Here is a 17570-nt window from a genome sequence, read left to right as displayed (position 1 = left end):
ATTTCAAAAATGTACCAGTGAAAATAAGAGAACAATGTGAGTGGTGGCCAGTAAATAAATGGAGTCTCCAGGGGGCGGGGGCAGAGCTGCCATGCTGACTAGTCGCATGGATGATTAGCTCCCGCAAATTGCAAAACTCTTGGCCCACAACTGAGACCCGACCCTTCACCCAGCACCAAGAAGCGGCAGTTAAATGTACTAAGTAGTGCTGATCCAAGAGCTCTGCCTGAAACTCACAAGCTGACCCTCTGGAGGGGAGAAATCTAAGTTATGTAGCAGAGGCCTACTCAGGCAGTGAGTGGGGTGGATGGGCCGCCGCCCCGCTATCCTGCTTGTTTAAAACAATCCGAATTCTGCATCCCACTTGAGCCAGCCCCGTTCCCTCCCTCCCCCTCCCCCCCCCGCTTTGGATTGGTGGAGGTCATCCCAGTCCACAATCTATTCAATGTTCCATGGAGAAGGCAGTCCCTCTTGGGACTCTATCTGAGGTAACGTATCTGAGGTATACAACGTCCTGTCCAGGGTGCTAACAATCGACACCGAGGCCCCAGGCGGGAAGCATACAAGACCTACGGAGCCAAGCTGCATTCCGGTTAATGGCGGACCCCCAACTGAGCCCTCTCTTCTCAACATACCTGGCTCGTTTGCCTCTGCTTCCACTCTGCAGTGGATCCTCATCAAGGCATTCCTCTGCACGAAGCAATGTTTTACTCTTGGCCCTAAAGCAGGGCTGGCTGACAGGGTCCTGGCTGTGAACTTGCAACCTGATAATAGAGAGATCCCTGAAATCGGGAACTGTGTCCTGCCGATAGCGGGGATTGGATGACCTGTGCTTGGGGACTGGGGTGCCTCTCCGGGAGTTCCTTTAAACTGCTAACATGTTTCAGGGGCCTAGGCCTAGGGGTCTTTCTTCGCCATGGCATGTTTTAGCTAGTATTACTTCTATGCCTACTGTTGGATGACCTGTGCTTGGGGACTGGGGTGCCTCTCCGTGAGTTCCTTTAAACTGCTAACATGTTTCTGGGGCTTAGGGGTCTTTCTTAACCATGGCATGTTTTAGCTAGTATTACTTCTATGCCGACTGTCTTAAGATTTATGCCATGCAGTTTTTCCGCTCAACGTTGTTTTCAATTATTTTTAAAAATGTGCAGCATTAGTGACACACTGCTGATTTCTGATGTCAATCTTCCTGAAAATAATGTGATTCTACCACCTTGTATTCTATAAAATATATAATAAAGAATAAAAAAAAAAAATGGAGTCTCCAGGCTAAACGGACGATTGATACAAAGTATCTATGTCCTTCACACTCCCAATTGATACATAATGATAGGGATAGCATTGAAAAGTTCCACAATTAGCCTATAAGATGGAAAAAAATATGGACTTATATAACTGTTATTCGGTTAGACTTCATATAATTATATAAATGAATGAAGATTTATTCCGTTTTGGTCTATTTATTTACTGCCCAAAACCCCCTCCAAAAAATGTATTTTTTTTTTTTTTTATATTTCACTGGTGCATTCGTTTTATTTTCCTGATTTTTTTTCTAATTTTGTGTGAATTTTTGAGGTTTTAAGAATGATACTGAAGGATCTTTTAAATGAAGGCTTATCCCAGACATGTATATTCTTTACGTAACTCACAATATTATTGTTACTCCATGAATTTGGACCTCATTGAGTTACCCTTGGGGGCGGAGGGTTAAAGGCTAAATCAAGCTATTTGGCTCTAACCCTGTTACCTTTAAGTTACACACAGATTTTATATCTACGCAAACAAGCCAGCTAAATCTACGGAGTATTCAGTAAGGCATGAACTGGGGAGAATTGACCTGGGGATTACACATTTATTTATAATAAAAAAAAAAAGAAAATATCCAATGTGGATAAATTCTATAACTCAGTTATATTCCCACGTGACAATTAAGTGACACTTACAAGGCTTAATGCATTCACACATACATGTCATAAAATAAATATTTCATTCCAGAGGCTCTTTACTATTATGTTTCAAGAAAAGTTCCACATTGTTGGTTTAGATTAATAAAGCCATAAAATGTTAAATGCTTAAAATACGTTCCCACAGATACGGAGACACAGACAAACTCATCTGTGGGAAACATGTCGTATGTACCAAGCAACACTGACCAGAACCAGAAATTGGTTTATTTCAAAGGATCTAATGGAATAAAAAACGCCCACCAGATGCCATTGTATACAAATTATACTGCTAAACAATGTGTTTAAAATGAAATGTATCATGTAGCATGCAATCCAGTGTGTAATTGTTAACAAATGAATAGGTTAGTAGTTACCATAACTGCTGTTTTCATAACTCGATCCTTTGATATAAACAAGAATGTCGAATGTGGGTTCGTACAATATATGTTTTCAAACATGTGCCAATTCTCTGTAATCCTTTTAGCAGTGTGTAATATGTGCCCGCAAAATAAATCTCTTTCTGGGTACGTGCTGTGCCAACATGTCTCAAATCCAACCATCTAGCACAGTCAGTGGGTATGTTACATTTTTATCTCACTCTTAAAAGGAAAAAAAGGTCACATGTATGTCACGTGTTATCAACATGTTGTCACAAAGTGTCATTTAGAATATGTAAATACTTGCAAGCACAAACAAAAACAGGATATCAGAGCACTGGGAACGGGCAAACAGTTTGCCCTTCGGTTAGTACCCACTTGGGTCTCAAACACTTTTTTGTTCACATGGGACTTTTCAGAGAGAACCATTTGTATATCAGACGGACCAAACCCATAAGGGTAGCCGAGATCTGAAATTCCAGATAATTTTTTTCTTAAGGAGATTCAGCAAACCCCAGACAGTTGTTGCAATATTCAGTAAAATGTAGCTGATCGACCTCTAGGCCAGGGCCGGCGCTTCCTATAGGCCAATTAGGGGGCCGCCTAGGGCGCCGCTTAAAGGGGGGCGCCGGTAGTGGCTTTACTGCTTGTTTGGATGCCCCCCTATCAAGTTGTATTAATTATTTAGAGTGGCCGCCGGCCATGTAACCGGGCGCTAGGGAGCACTTACATGCCTGCTGACTAGCGCCCGGTATTACACTGGTCCGTCACATCCATGATTCACCTTAGCTCACAATGCCTGGCACCTTCCCAGACATCTATTGCGGCGGCGCCGCAAGGGCGCATTATTAGCTCACTCCCGCCCCTTGCCCTGTAAGTGAGGATAAATGGGCGGGAGCATGGCAGTGGGGCTAAGACATGAAGAATGATCCACCGCCAGGCAACGGGGCGCACTGAAGATGCCTAAAACACATGAACAGCACTGATATGTGAAATTAAGGTAAGAGGGTTAATGTATGTGTTTCAGAAAATGTGTGTCTGTCTGGGTCAGTGTGTGTCTGTATGGGTCACTGTATGTCTGTATGGGTCAGTGTGTGTCTGTATGGGTCAGTTTGTATCTGTATGAGTCAGTGGATGGAGCGAATGGGGTGACAAATGTATTTTTGCCTAGGACAACAAAAATCCTTGCACCAGCCCTGCTCTCGGCACAGTGAGCAAGGGGTCCTCATCTGGATTGTCCATTTAGGATGAACCTAAGAAAAAGACATGCCTAATGAAAGCCTAAATGATCATCTGGAGTCGCATAGCAAGTCTGCGGAGATACATTTTATATCTAGGCTGCCCTTATGAATGGGTTTAGTTTGATATGTAAATGATTTGAGGTTTGAGTAGGAACTAACTGATGGGAAAACTATTATGTTTTTGTGATCGAATAATCTTTAATTATTATTTTTGGCCTATTCACAGTGTTCTCATATTATCTGTTTGTTTTTGCTTTAATGATTTTGCTTAACCTACCTCTTTGCTGAAAGGGAATACTAGATATGGACACTAGGCTTACTGTGCCGAGAGTGGAATCAACTACTTCCCACTGATGAGGCCCAATATGGATTATAAAAAATGTGATAGAATAATATTTCCAAATAATGACAATATATAGGTAGGAATTAATTTTTTACATATATTTAATTAAAAAAACAACAACAAATATTTCCATTCATAACCTCATGCAAGGAATTATTATTAAGGGACACTTAGCTTATTGTATTTGTTCTGGTGAGTATAATTATTCCCTTCAGGCTTTTTGCTGTAAACACTGACTTTTCAGAGAAGTTGCAGTGTTTACATTACAACCTAGTGATAACTCCACTGGCCACTCCTTAGATGGCTACTAGAGGTGCTTCCTGGGGCAGTGCTGCACAGTGTGCAGTACTTCCATTCAGTGTTTCCCCCCTCTGCATGAAGACACTGAATTTTCATCATAAAAATGCATTGATTCAATGCATCTTTTTAAGAAGATGCTGATTGGCCAGGACTGTGTTTGACTTGTGCTAGCTCTGTGCCTGATCTGCCTCCTTGACAGTCTCAGCCAGTTCTATGGGAAAGCATTGTGATTGGCTCAGAGATTCACTTCTGATGATGTCAGGCAAGCAGGTAGTTTAGGGGCAGAGCCAGCAGCTGCAGACTGAAATAAAAGTAAGATTTTACTATTTTTAGGGAGGCAAGGGGGGTGGGGCAGGGGGTCTAGAAATTATGGTTTTAACACTATAAGGTCAGGAATACATGTTTGTGTTACTAACCCTATAATGTTCCTTTAAAGAATAGTGTTAAGGTGACAGTTGTCATATTAGTATACATTTAGTATAGTTGTCATAGTATAGTGGGGAGTTGCTGATGCCACTCTTCTTTTGCCTATTGCCGAAAATTGCCAAAGATGATTCTCCCCATAAGAAAAAGTAATCCTTATAACAAAAAAAAAACGTAATTAAAAATAAGGAGAAATAGAGCGACAAAAAGGGATTCATTTAAAAACAAAATTTGCAAACTGGCAGAGCTGATTTAAATAATGTGTAATTGTGTACTAGGCATCTCAAAATAAGATGTCCTGTAAAGTAGAGCATATTGGGACAGCAAAACAGAATAGCGGCTAGACTAAACATTAACAACCCTACATTGATGTTATTCTAATGTTGAAGTGAAGTTAAAACTCACACAAGGTTTACAGTAAGTAATTCAAATATATATGCAAACATGTAAACATAACAGTACAAAGATACAACATTTAAAAAAAAAATTAAAAAGCACCTACTGGCAACTGATAAAAATGTCCCTGCTCTTGATGGTCCCATAAACAGTCAATGCATTCTTGGCTCGATGTTATAGAGTAAAGCTTACAAATATTACAGAAATACTGTGATTGGGACTGAATGAGTATTTTGTTTAGTACGACTGGGTATCTGGTTTAAAATCACCAATTTACAGATACAAATCCTATATACAAAGTATAGGATATACATGTTTTTCAAATGTCTGATTTCTCCTGGATTTAGCCTACAGGCGTTTTGCCCATAAATCAATTCAAAGCAACACTATTCGCAAAATGTATTAAAATAAAATGGTTAAAACAACTTGGTAGTCCAAAGGTTTTAAAAAGTGACGCTGTAGTAAAATAAATAAATATGAAAGTCTGTACGATCCCATATGGCCAGCAAGAGAGTCTAATCCTTACCTAACTTCCACGCAACTTTTCGCTCCTCTCCCCCATCCCAAGTAATATATAGTGTGGCTTTCTGGACTCATGCTTCCTTGTTTTCAAGTGACTCCTATCTCTATTTGTGGAAGGACCTAGGACTGTTCCAATGTCATGTTGGGACATGGTCATATGCCAACTCTACTGCCATGACTCTACACATCAGTGATGTGGGTCAAAAGTTGTCCATCACAATATGGATCGAAAGGGACTTCCTGGAATGACTCTAGAAGAAATGAACAGTACTACTGTAACATAACATACACACAAAACAAGATTCTCACCTGAAAGTTACCAAAGCAGCTCCCGCCAGGTAGAGTAACGTAGCATACAAACGGAGGATCTGGGGAGGGTACAGATTCATAGACCACCAAACTTTCACTTGGGAATACCGCCTTCCTCTTCTCTTTGCCTTCCCAGAATTCCTGTAGCAAAGCTACCACGTTCACTATGGATAAAATAAATATATATATAGAAAAATGTGACTTCACATAAATCTGCCCCATAAGCAATATTATATTAGTCAATTTGAATAAATCGTTTTAACATATAGCCCAGTCCTCATAGATATATAGATTTTTATCGAATCTGTCAACTAAAAGGTATGATTATTGCCTTTAATGCGAAAGAATTTAAATATATAATAAATCTTAAGCAATACACCCGGATAAAACTCCCTACGAGCTGGGCACTGTGGATTACTGAACTGACAGGACTTTCAGTGACAGAAACCATGAGAAATATGAGTATATTTGCAGGAGCAGGAAAATGTCAATATACATTTTTCAAAATGGCAGCACGCATTACCTGGTTCATCGGGGAGACGTAAGTTAATTTTATAAAACTTGTGCTTAGTATTTGGCAAAGCCAAGTGCATCAGTCACATTTCAGAAATATAATCTTTATAGCACATCGGAAGCAGTAACCGTTCCTGATAATAATATTTCTACTGCGATGATTTAATAACAAAAATATTTATGGCCAAATTACAACTTCAGGTATTTATTGGAATTTTATGACAGAAAGCATATTTTTACTTTAACCCCTTAAGGACACATGACATGTGTGACATGTCATGATTACCTTTTATTCCAGAAGTTTGGTCCTTAAGGGGTTAAGTAATTCCATTCAGAGAACTCAGAGTCGGTGAGCTGTAATGGCCATGGGCCAAGGTCGACCAAGGAAATCAAAGGATCTTTCTGGTCAGCCCATGCAAAGCTACTGCTCAGTGAGCACCATTAAAAGACGTAACTCAGTTCCCTCATGGGCCGGTAAAATAAGGGATCGGTGAGGAGATGAAAGATCTCCCTCGCTGACAGGCAGAGATGTGCAGGGAGCTTTTGGTCTCACCCCTGGCTAGGGCAAACCAAGTGCTTTGCTTCCGCGAGCTCCGGTAACTGAGAGCATTGCCTTAACTAACCACTCAGGTCACTAGACCAACAGGCTGTCTACCCTCCCTTGGATAAAGATAAAGGGAGGGAGGATAAAAAGGTGGTGTTGTTTATATTAATGTAATTAATAATTATTGCAATGTTGCTCCCCCATAATACTCTAATGCCCCTATCCCCTACACAAACACACTCACCACAGCTTATGTACATACACAAACTACACCCCCTGTATATCTACATGCACACTACAACCCCTGTACACACCTACACTACATTCCTTTAGACACTTACCATTCGCAAACACTACAGCCTCTGTATATGCACACTGTAGCCCAATACACATTCACACACCACAGCCCCTAGATAATCACAAACCTACACACACACAAAAGCACAATTACAAACACATATACATACAATACCATAGGGAGCTTCCACACATGTCCAACATTCTTTACCAGCCCTATCACACTTTTGGTGATAACATGCCTGTCCCTTCCCCCCATATAGGCTGCTCTGCCTTTAAATGCGGGGTCAATTTATTTTTCCTAGTCCAGCCTTGCATGAGGCATTAACCTCTGTTCCAAACTGACATAGTATGTGTGTTTCTTTAATAATTTTGATATTGCATATTTTTATAAGTGCTTTTTTAGGGTATAAAAGCCGGTACATTTCTTTTGGATACATTTTACAATAGCAGTGTCCAGTAGTTGTTACTACATTGATAGATATTCAGAATGATTGTGACCTCTTAAGCTTTACTGCTTATTGCAAGCTATTTCGACTCGTTATTTTTTTGTCTAATCGAAAATGGAAAAAATTATTGTCAGAAATTATTGTAATAGTAGGTTATTATTCCCATTGTTTGAATGATGAAATCAATGTTTATATCTTTGTATTTGTTGAAGATCCAAAAGCAGGTGAAACTCCCACATGAAATGATTTCCAAATGTGTCACAAAAAAACAAACAAACAAAAAAAAAACCCAAAGAAACAAAAAAAAAAAGGGAACAACATCTATTTGTTGCCAAAATGGTAAAGAGTTCTTCTTGAATCAGCAAGTAGTTGTTACATTGCTTTTAACTATTATAGCCCTAAATAACCTGCGTTTCCAAAAACAGCTTCCAGATGTTTATTTTATTAGATATTTTTCTCAGCAAATTGTACAAGCATTCATAGCTCACATATTCTGAAACATCAAAATAATCAGTTAATCAAAGGACCATATATAATGGCTTATATATTTCTGCAATTTAAGTTATTGATACATTTTAAAAAAGAAAGAGCTAGGGGTAGCGCCACAATTGTGATATGTACAGTGATATATACAGTATGTATTATATAATAGATAAACAAATATTTAGTTAAAAGTCCAAAATGGCAAAACAAGTCCAAGAGATAATGTAGATATGCACTTATCAGAAGTATTTTTCTACAAAGTGTCTGTGTAATTCCTCAATGGGCGTAGCAGGGTGGGTTCAGCAGTGGAGTCTGTATGAAACAACAGAAAGGAATAATAGGGTAGTATGTTCTTACAGGGGAAAATAAAAGGAAAACGATATAGTCCTACTCACGTTTTATGGAGCTGTAACTAGCTCCAGTATGAATGGCATACAGTGGTACAATCCCCACTTGCAAGGATACGTAAGATTGAAGTCTTTGTAGTAGGTTGACCATAGAAATAAAAATAAAAAACAATAGTGCTCACTGAATAAAATGCCAGGAGTAAGGATAAATGGAAATGTACTCACATTTGCCAGAGCAGACGGACTACTCTATGGATCAGGCATGGGTGGTATAATCCCCACGAAGGATGTCTTTGGAGTAGTAGTTTTTTTTTTTTAATCTCCACTTGAAGAAGCACTAGAGGTTACTATTTATGCTGTTTTAGCCTGTGTCTTACTCTTTTTTCTAAATTTTTATTATCACTACTATTTTATTTGGATTTTATTTTAATTGACCTCATACTGCCTGGCACCTGATTTTTATCTCCAGTGAGTACTACTCCAAAGACATCTTTGGTGGGGATTATACCACCCACGCGTGATCCATAGGGCAGTCCGTCTGCTGTGTGTGTGTCTCTTAACCTGATATCATATACAAGTGCTAGTCATTTGAAAATCGACTTTGAGAAGGTTTCACACCTGTCCATGCACCAAACTGTGCATGGAAGCACACAAGTGGTGCTTTTAACTAAAGAAAGGTAAAGATGAAAAGCCCCAAGAGACGCACTAAAAAGAGTGTTTTTATGATAGACTTGCATTACAAAATAATGCACAGATTAGCTATCTAACACATAATTTAATTGCACCATTTTCCTAGAGACTGATATTTTTTGGAGACTCCCCCAACAGCAGAATGTACTAAGAAGAGGATCCTAAAATATTCTTCAAGCCACACCAATGGTCCAGGCTTTGGCTGTATCCTCAGTGGAACAGAATTAAGAAAATGCTTTGACTTTTGTTTTGCCTTGAGGACTGGGGTGGAAATCACTGACCTCACTGGTCCTTGGTGATAACTAAAGGACATGTTTGATCCGTATCTCCACTGGAAAAGTATTAGATACCCTCATGTTCACCTTCACTATTGTGGAAAGCTGTTTCAGAGGTACAGCAAGTAGGGTGAAAAAATGATGATCAGTAGAAGTAGCCTCATTAATTCACTTTAGCAGGACTGTCCACAAATAAAGCAAATGTGGAAGACTGACACGTAAATTGAACATTTTAGGCCAAAACAGGTACCTATAACCAAGTACACGATGTACAGAACTCATAATCAGTAAATATGTTGGGTTTATTTTCTCTTTCCTTGGGAGACTCAACCACTTTTATTATTATTTATTAAATAACCTTAAAATTGTTAAGGATGACTTCATAATTGCATGTTAAGCTCTAGTCAATTTGAGACGCTCACATGTGTTATAGAAATGTGAAATGCAAAAGCATTGTTAGGGGTGTTGGGGGTTTCGGGGTCAGAGGTGACATGTGGCACTTTGGATTGGTGGAGGGGGGCAGGTCAATAGTGTTTGATGTAATTTTTAATGCAGCCACCCGTTATGAAAAGTAATATTTCTCTGTAATATCGTAGTAATAGTAATATTGCTCTGCCACACAGGGCGATTGGGTCCTCCCCCTCCCCCAGGTAACTGTGAGGAAGGTGTACTGAAAAGAAGAAATTTTGCACACCCCTTTATAAGATAGGTTGCATGGCGGGATCACATTGAACACCTCGATGGGCAACCTGTGTCTATTTCCGGCTATTCTTCCATTGAGATCCCAGAGAGCAGTTGCACGCTGTTCATAGATAGAGAGAACGGGACATAACATAGAAAGGCAGGGATACGTCACTTCTCTTTTAGCGTCAGAGTCATTGTGTTATCTTTGGGCTCAAGCCCCAGTGTTCTATAACCTAGCAAAGCTCCTGGAGAAATGTCCATGTGTTCCTATTATACCTATAAATTGAAATAAAAAACTAAAAACGTACCCTTAGCAGTGATTGCTGGTCTGTATGGTGGTTCTCTTTATAATACATTTTTGATTTTTTTTCCATTGTGAGCATATTTTATGATTCCAACAATTCCACGACCCCCCGGAGCCATATGGATCAGTACTGTTCCAACTTGGAACATATACTTTTAATGCTCAAATAAATGTTTTGGGAGAACACATTTCTTTACTAAAAGTGGAAAAAGGATGTTTGAACTATCTTGCAATATTAACCAACACTCATCAATATTCTTAATAGCTTCTGACAAGGAACATTCCATTTTAACAGCTTTTGCAGAACTTTGACATTAATTTATTTCTTACACTGCGCGAGATGATGATTCCCCCGTCTCACTCTATTTAATGTTGGCTTTATTGAACTGTTTATATTTCTAGGATGGAAGTGGCTGACAGGAGAATATTGTAATATGCATTTAACAGCACATATTGATGATATCAAATAAACAGTCATGGTTTTTTGGTTTGAATTCGGGGACTTCTTGAGAGCCTGGAACACTATTCCAAGTAAAAAGGCATCAACAAAGACTTAGAAAATTCCTGTTGGAATCATTTTGGCTTGGCTGCTCTCGAGCTGCAGGAATTTAGTTAGGATTGTGTATTAAAGAAAACATTTCTTGTCAAAACTGAGAAGCCCCACAGTTTTAGCTGATTTTTTTTTGAGCCCTCGATTCACCTGCAACATCAAAAGGTTAACCTATAAAAATGTCAAATAAACTCAAGTCGTTGTTTACAGAGCAAACATTCCAGTTCATGTAAGTCCGACTCAGCTGTAACATACTGCCTGTATGGAATAAGCTACAATATGTTTCTCCGTACGCCATATCTCTTTACTCAGTCTCTGCTCTCAGTGTCTCAGGCTTGACTGTTACATGCTAGATAAAGCACAATACTAGCTTTCAAAAAATAAAAAATAAAATACAGAAATTAACCAAAGTATGTTTAAAGAGACATTTTTTAATAGGAACACATTTTCTGCAGAAAAAAAAAAAAATTGTTTTGCCAACTCTGGTGCATAGACAGGAGGGACACAGTTGGACGCAGGGTCATTGTGGGGTACGAATTATGTAAATTGTGTCACTAGTGATAAACCTGAATGTAGAGTGTGTGCGTTACCCAAGTGCACAAACATGGCTGAATGATGGGATGCCCAACAAAGCAATCAAACCTGTGTGCCCCATAGCATAACTCTAGTCCCACCCTAACCCAACCTCATAATCCCCTCATCAGCTGCAACACCATAAACATGTCCATCTATGTAATGCCATAATCAACCCCAAACCCAATCAATTACTCCATCCCCGAAAACCAGAGTCCCAATCACCCCTTCCTAACAATTTAATCATTCCTGCCCCATAATCCCATCACCCAAACCCTATAGTGCCCCAATCTCTGCCATCCCCACACCTGCTGGTCTAGTAGTGTAGCTGCAGCTCCCCCGTCCCTCTTGTAGCGGAATGGAGAACCCAAATATACTTTTATATCTGCTTTCTCTGTGGCCCCTTGCTCACAGCTTTTAATCATCGACCATCCCTGGCTGTGAACCACAAATTGGTTATTAGTTCAAGTGTTTTCCCTGTGTTGCCGCCGTTCGTATAACTGAACGCACGTGTTCAAACAATAGCGGCCATTTTGTCTCCCAAACACGGGCAGCGGTACATGGTCATCGACAAAGTGGAACTGTTTTCGGATATGTAACCCCACAAACACCCGGGAAACTGGTACCGCTGCCCATCCAACTTCTCGAACACTTAGGAGAACCTCGTTTGGGAGGCATAAACTACAGGGGGAACATTCGTACCCCAACAGCTAGGGAATGGATTCATCAGTGTTCATGCGAGAAACCCCAAAAGATGACCAGTCGTTGCCTTGTTTTCTCTGAAACCGTTTTGGGGCATCACCTTGTGGCCGACCGGTCAAAACTTCATTCGAATTACATTCCCGAACCAATGAAGAACGCTGAGTGATATTTCGGCAAAGTATGCGCTCAGATCCAAGCTATTCAGTGATATGACTTTCGTGGGGTTCTGAAGTTATTTTAAAAAAAATTGGGGTGTTTTTAAATATTGTATATTTTTCTGTACCTTAGAGATAATTAAGTTATAGCTTTTTCTCACGCAATTATCTCTCAGACACAGAGGATCCTGGGAAGAAAAGTCCTGTATTTTTGACTTACAAACCCCATGCTAGGGGCAGTGCATAAAAGCCGTGTATGGCAGGAATAAAGACAGTTGTACTCCCAGAACTGTGTGTCGTCCAGTTGCTGGGGAGGAGGAGGGCTATTTCTTTGGAAATTTTCTTGTTCCTGATTATTCTCTTGTGGATCCAGCGGAGAAAAGTCCCTGCTGGGACTAGGACTCTGCTTCACCTCTTTGTGTGACTATGACATCATTAGCCCTCACTGAGCCCCTTCTCACATGCAACACCCCAAAAACACCCCAAGACGTGTATTTGTTTTTTTTCAAAAACGTATCTCTTGTAATTGAAATATTTGGGATCATGCCATTGACTCAGTAGCCCAGTGCACAGACATTTCTAAACATGATCTTTTATGTCTCACATGGACACGGAATGCAAAGATACTCCATGATTGCAGAATGTAAACTATAGAATGCAGAGAATTTTGATTTAGACCAATAACTTCAACCATAGGGCAGTACTTGAAAAATGTATATCCTATATTCCTATATTCTCAATTCTCAATGTGCTTGTGCCCTTAATTAATCTAAATAGAAGCAGTAGCCGAGGGCACAGGACTCAAATCTGATTCAATTAGCTGTAAGGAAGGACAGAGCGGAGAGAACGGTAGAACATTCTGGTAGCATTAAATTAGATTATATGGGTAGTTAAAAGAGGAAAAAGACTTCTGTAAACAGGAAACATCTACACTTTCGTTTATGTATCAGATGCCCCTTTGGCACTAAATAGGTGATGCTTGTTATTCTTTTTCCTTTTTTATGACTGCCTCGTTCTGAGTCCACGTTTACATTATTCTTTAATAATCTTATATCATATATGATGAAACGTTGTGTTGATGTGTGTGAGTGTCTATAATGTATTTTTTGCTCAAATAACTTGAGTAAGTTTCAAAGAAATTAAGGGAATTAAACTTTGCTAGCACAACAAACAAGGGATTAACAGAATGCAGGCGTCCGAGCAGTCCAGTCCTATGGATCCTGTCCTGTCGTCCTGATTTAGCTCGCCATGGAACTGTCCTTGGACAACACAGCGCAAGCACATCATAGTTTTGCTCACCGTGTGCACAGGCCCTAGAACCCTGCAAAGACCAATTACAAATAGTTCTAGAAAGTACCCTGCATAGATCAATAACAAATAATTTAAAAAGAACCCTGCATAGAGCGTTTTAGTAACAAAATTATGCAGGTGTGGGGCTAGCCAAACTAGCACCTTCAGTGATCGCGTCCACCCGCCTGCCCAACCACCTGTCCGCCACTTTTCTGTTTGTGCCAGCCCATTATTGGCATTATCCATGACGCAAGTCACATCACTGACAGCGGCCCCTCTCAGGTCAGTCCACCCATCCTAATCTCAAACCTCCCAATGTTTTCCCAAAGCATTTTAAGCTATAAGAGTGTCCAAATTCAAAAAGTCAGAATAATTGACTGGGGCCATAAACTGTACATTCAATTCAACAAATAACTAATCAAATATATATGCTTACAGTAGCTCCACCTACAGTTCAGATTGTTATATAAGGTGAGTTACCGGTATTTTGTTTGACAATTAGAAAAATATAGGTGGTATAAAAAAAAACTATGCCGCAGCACCAAGCTATATTATAGAACCAGGTGAATCCATCGTGGAATTGAGGCAAAAGAAAGACAAATTAAGGTGCTGGACCTTCCCACACATAAAGTGAATTGAATAACATAAAACTTATAACGTGGCCCGCACTCAAAAAGTACAGTTATCATTTCATTTCCATCTGTTAGCAAGCATGTCACTTCTGCCTGAAACTATTTTATTGTCACTGAACAACTGAACTTCATACATTTGGCTGGACATACCTACATCTATGAAGATCCTGTATTCAGTTTTCGGGACTTTGCCGCAACTATTTTTTTTGCCTATGACCGCTTCTATCTTACCAATAAATGTGCTCTTTTTAAATCGTTTTCTGTGTTCTGTGTTCTGTGTATTTCAAGGCTTACTTTTTGAGTGTGGACCACGTTATACGTTTTATGTTATGGAGTTATTTTGTTACTCCAACAATATGAAGACACGTATGATACACGTGTTATGCTTATGATTGACTTGTCAGATGGTTGCACGCGTACAGTTGATCCTGATAAAGAGAGAGAATGTCTAAATATAGGGTTAAAAATCCCAAACTGGGGGGGGGGGCGGGGCCTGACTAGCATGGAGGACAGACGTGCTTAGGCAGAGCTCCTCAGCAAACGGGGTGACTAACGGCACTTACAGCTACATAAAGCCTATAAATGAAGCCCAACTTCTACTTCCCTGACCCACGATGGGGATGGGGACCGATGGAGTGGTCCGTGACCCACCTGAAACCTGCTTGCCGTACTCCTCGAGACGCAGGGCCTAGCGTGCGCCAGCCGGGAGGGGCGGCCGACCTCCCGGTCAGGAACCGCATGGTGAAGCTGCACAATGAGCAACAGCCCCGCTACTCCCCCCCCTGGACCGTCGGGGGTGATCGCGGTCCAACTCAGAGAAGCAAACCTGGATCGGTGAGTGCGCAGGGCGAAGCCACTCCAAACTGCAAACTACCAAGCGTGACACCCATCATGGAGGCCACCACGCGCTTTCCCGGTCCAAAGGGGACAAGCCACGGACTCGAACAGAAGCTTGACGCACTATTCGCCAGCTTCTGGCTCAAGATAGAGGGTAGAACACAGCCTCCTACCTCACAACAGCCACACAGCCAAACGACAAAACGGCTGCCTCCAACTCGGAGGAACGCTCCGAAGGTCTCACCCGCAGGACAGGCCTCATCACCATGGTGGCGGACCAAGCTGCAGAAGAGATAGGAACACCGCATGAGACGGCACCGGAGGCACATGGCACAGAAGAGAAGCAAAACCCGACATACTCACCTGCTCCACCCGGGCGGGACCCAGGATTCAAAGCCCACAACATACCACCCCATCTCAGATCTCCTCCAGGGATGATCGGAACGACGGCGGTCTCACAAGGGTGGTCTCACACAGGGACAGAGGTCAGCAATGGCCCATCCATGGCCCACACACAGGGCTCCTGCACCAAGCCTCCAGAGTTGGCGTGGGGTGACTCACATGAACTATCACAAGGACTAATCACGCTCCACAATATACTGAAGCAGGTTCAGTCCAAAATGCTTGTTACTTTTAAATGTGCCCCAGTGCTATTATGTTTTAAGTCCACTGCATGCGCCCACAACCTCCACTGGGTCCCTAAACCTCGACCCACCCTCAATATCGAGTGCTGCAGTATTAGGGTTGTTTGTTAAGCCTGTATACATGCTTCATTAACCCAGGAACCTTCCACAACCTAGTTTAAAGCAGCTACACTATAATATTACACGTGCCCTAATACCCCATCCTATCTTGTAACCCCTCTCAGACACATAGAATGTTGAAGCTTGTTTAACCATAAATTACAAAAATGTGCATGTTCCTCATATGTCATTCAATGCATTGAACGTGTTTATTGATGCTTGCTCACGCTGATGTGGCATACAGTAAGCTTGCCTGTATTCTTTCCTATATGCACAACAAAAATAAAGAATTAAAAAATCCCAAACTATGGATGTATTCAGTCATGTTCCACATAATATGCAACAAAACCAGAGATTACTCTTTGATGGAAATTATGATTCTAGCACTTAGTCTCATAATCTGTATATTTGGGTGGTCATATTATTTTATGTGCGCTGTGCCCTTAACCCCTTAATGACCAAACTTCTGGAATAAAAGGGAATCATGACATGTCACACATGTCATGTGTCCTTAAGGGGTTAATCTGTATTTTGTATATATTTTGGTCTTCACAGCAGCACCGTTGCTGAGAGATGCATGTTTTGGGTTTAAACACCAATTTTTTTTTGTTCTATTATTGTGTCACCATACCAGGCAACGTTTAGACCCCGCAAGATTTTTTACCAAGCCAAGGATCTAGTATTCTGCAATACTCTGCATGACCTTCACCTAGCAGGCCCTCCAAGGTCATGCAAAGCATCTGGCTGTATGGTAGTTCCATTGTTCCTTCAAACCACTGATCCCTTCGAGTCTTTCACCCGTGTCTGGAGTGTACCTGAATGGGCATTTCTCCTCTCTCAATGGACCTCATTCCCTATATAGCCCATTCCTGAAGTGTTTATATTTTTAACGCTTACATATCATTTAAAAAAAAAAAGAAAGAAAGAAAAGGAAAAAAAAGTGTTTGGTTTGTCTCTAATTTACCAAAGTAACTACCTGGTTCACCTCCTGTGACGGGGGGGAGTCAGGGGTAAGCGGCCCTTTGAATGCTTTTTACATTTGCTCTGTTTACATTCTCCGTCCCTTTCCCTCTGCTGAACGAAACTCATGGGAATTGGAATCCACAGTAATATAGGTAGATGAAGTCACTAGTAATAATGATCAATATATTATGCTCATATATTAGAGGACCACGTTTCCCATCATGCCAAACAAACTAAGGTCACATAAACTGAGCAGACAAACAATGTCTAACCCTGGAACTGGTTAAATTGTCTTTCATTTAGAGATTTTTTTTATAAAATGAAATCATAATTCTTTTTTTTTTTTTTATAATTAAGCCAGTTGCAAAAATAAACAAATGTAATATGGATAAATATATTAAACTCAGTTCAGCCTAAACACCGAAGACGTAAAGAATTGGCTGCTTAATATCTTGTGGCATTTTTCAAAGTAGAAAGAAAAAAAAAAAATCATATACCCTAAAACATTGCTCCCATTGAATTGTTAATAGCAATATGGCCAGAATCCAACCAAACAAGCAGCATTTCATGCAAAACAACGAAAATTGTTGAATCCAAGCACATCTCGTTAGATTTACATTTTACAAATACCGTATGGTCACTACTGGACAAAGGACACTCTATTAGATAATTTGTAAAAGAT

The 17570-nt window shown here is 40.5% G+C and overlaps 1 protein-coding gene across 1 annotated transcript in view; it reads right to left on the bottom strand.

Annotated features, from left to right (window-relative positions):
* Positions 1-17570, bottom strand: part of LIX1 (limb and CNS expressed 1) — a 139407-nt gene that overhangs the window by 101164 nt on the left and 20673 nt on the right. The window contains exon 2 of the mRNA XM_063456745.1: positions 5858-6021. Within this exon, the coding sequence (XP_063312815.1) occupies positions 5858-6021 (164 nt within the window). The remainder of the gene's footprint in view (positions 1-5857; positions 6022-17570) is intronic.

This window comes from Pelobates fuscus, chromosome 5, assembly GCF_036172605.1.
Source record: "Pelobates fuscus isolate aPelFus1 chromosome 5, aPelFus1.pri, whole genome shotgun sequence".
Classification (NCBI taxonomy): domain Eukaryota; kingdom Metazoa; phylum Chordata; class Amphibia; order Anura; family Pelobatidae; genus Pelobates; species Pelobates fuscus.
Note: the sequence above shows the minus strand (reverse complement) of the source record. Positions and strands in the feature narration are given on the sequence as shown.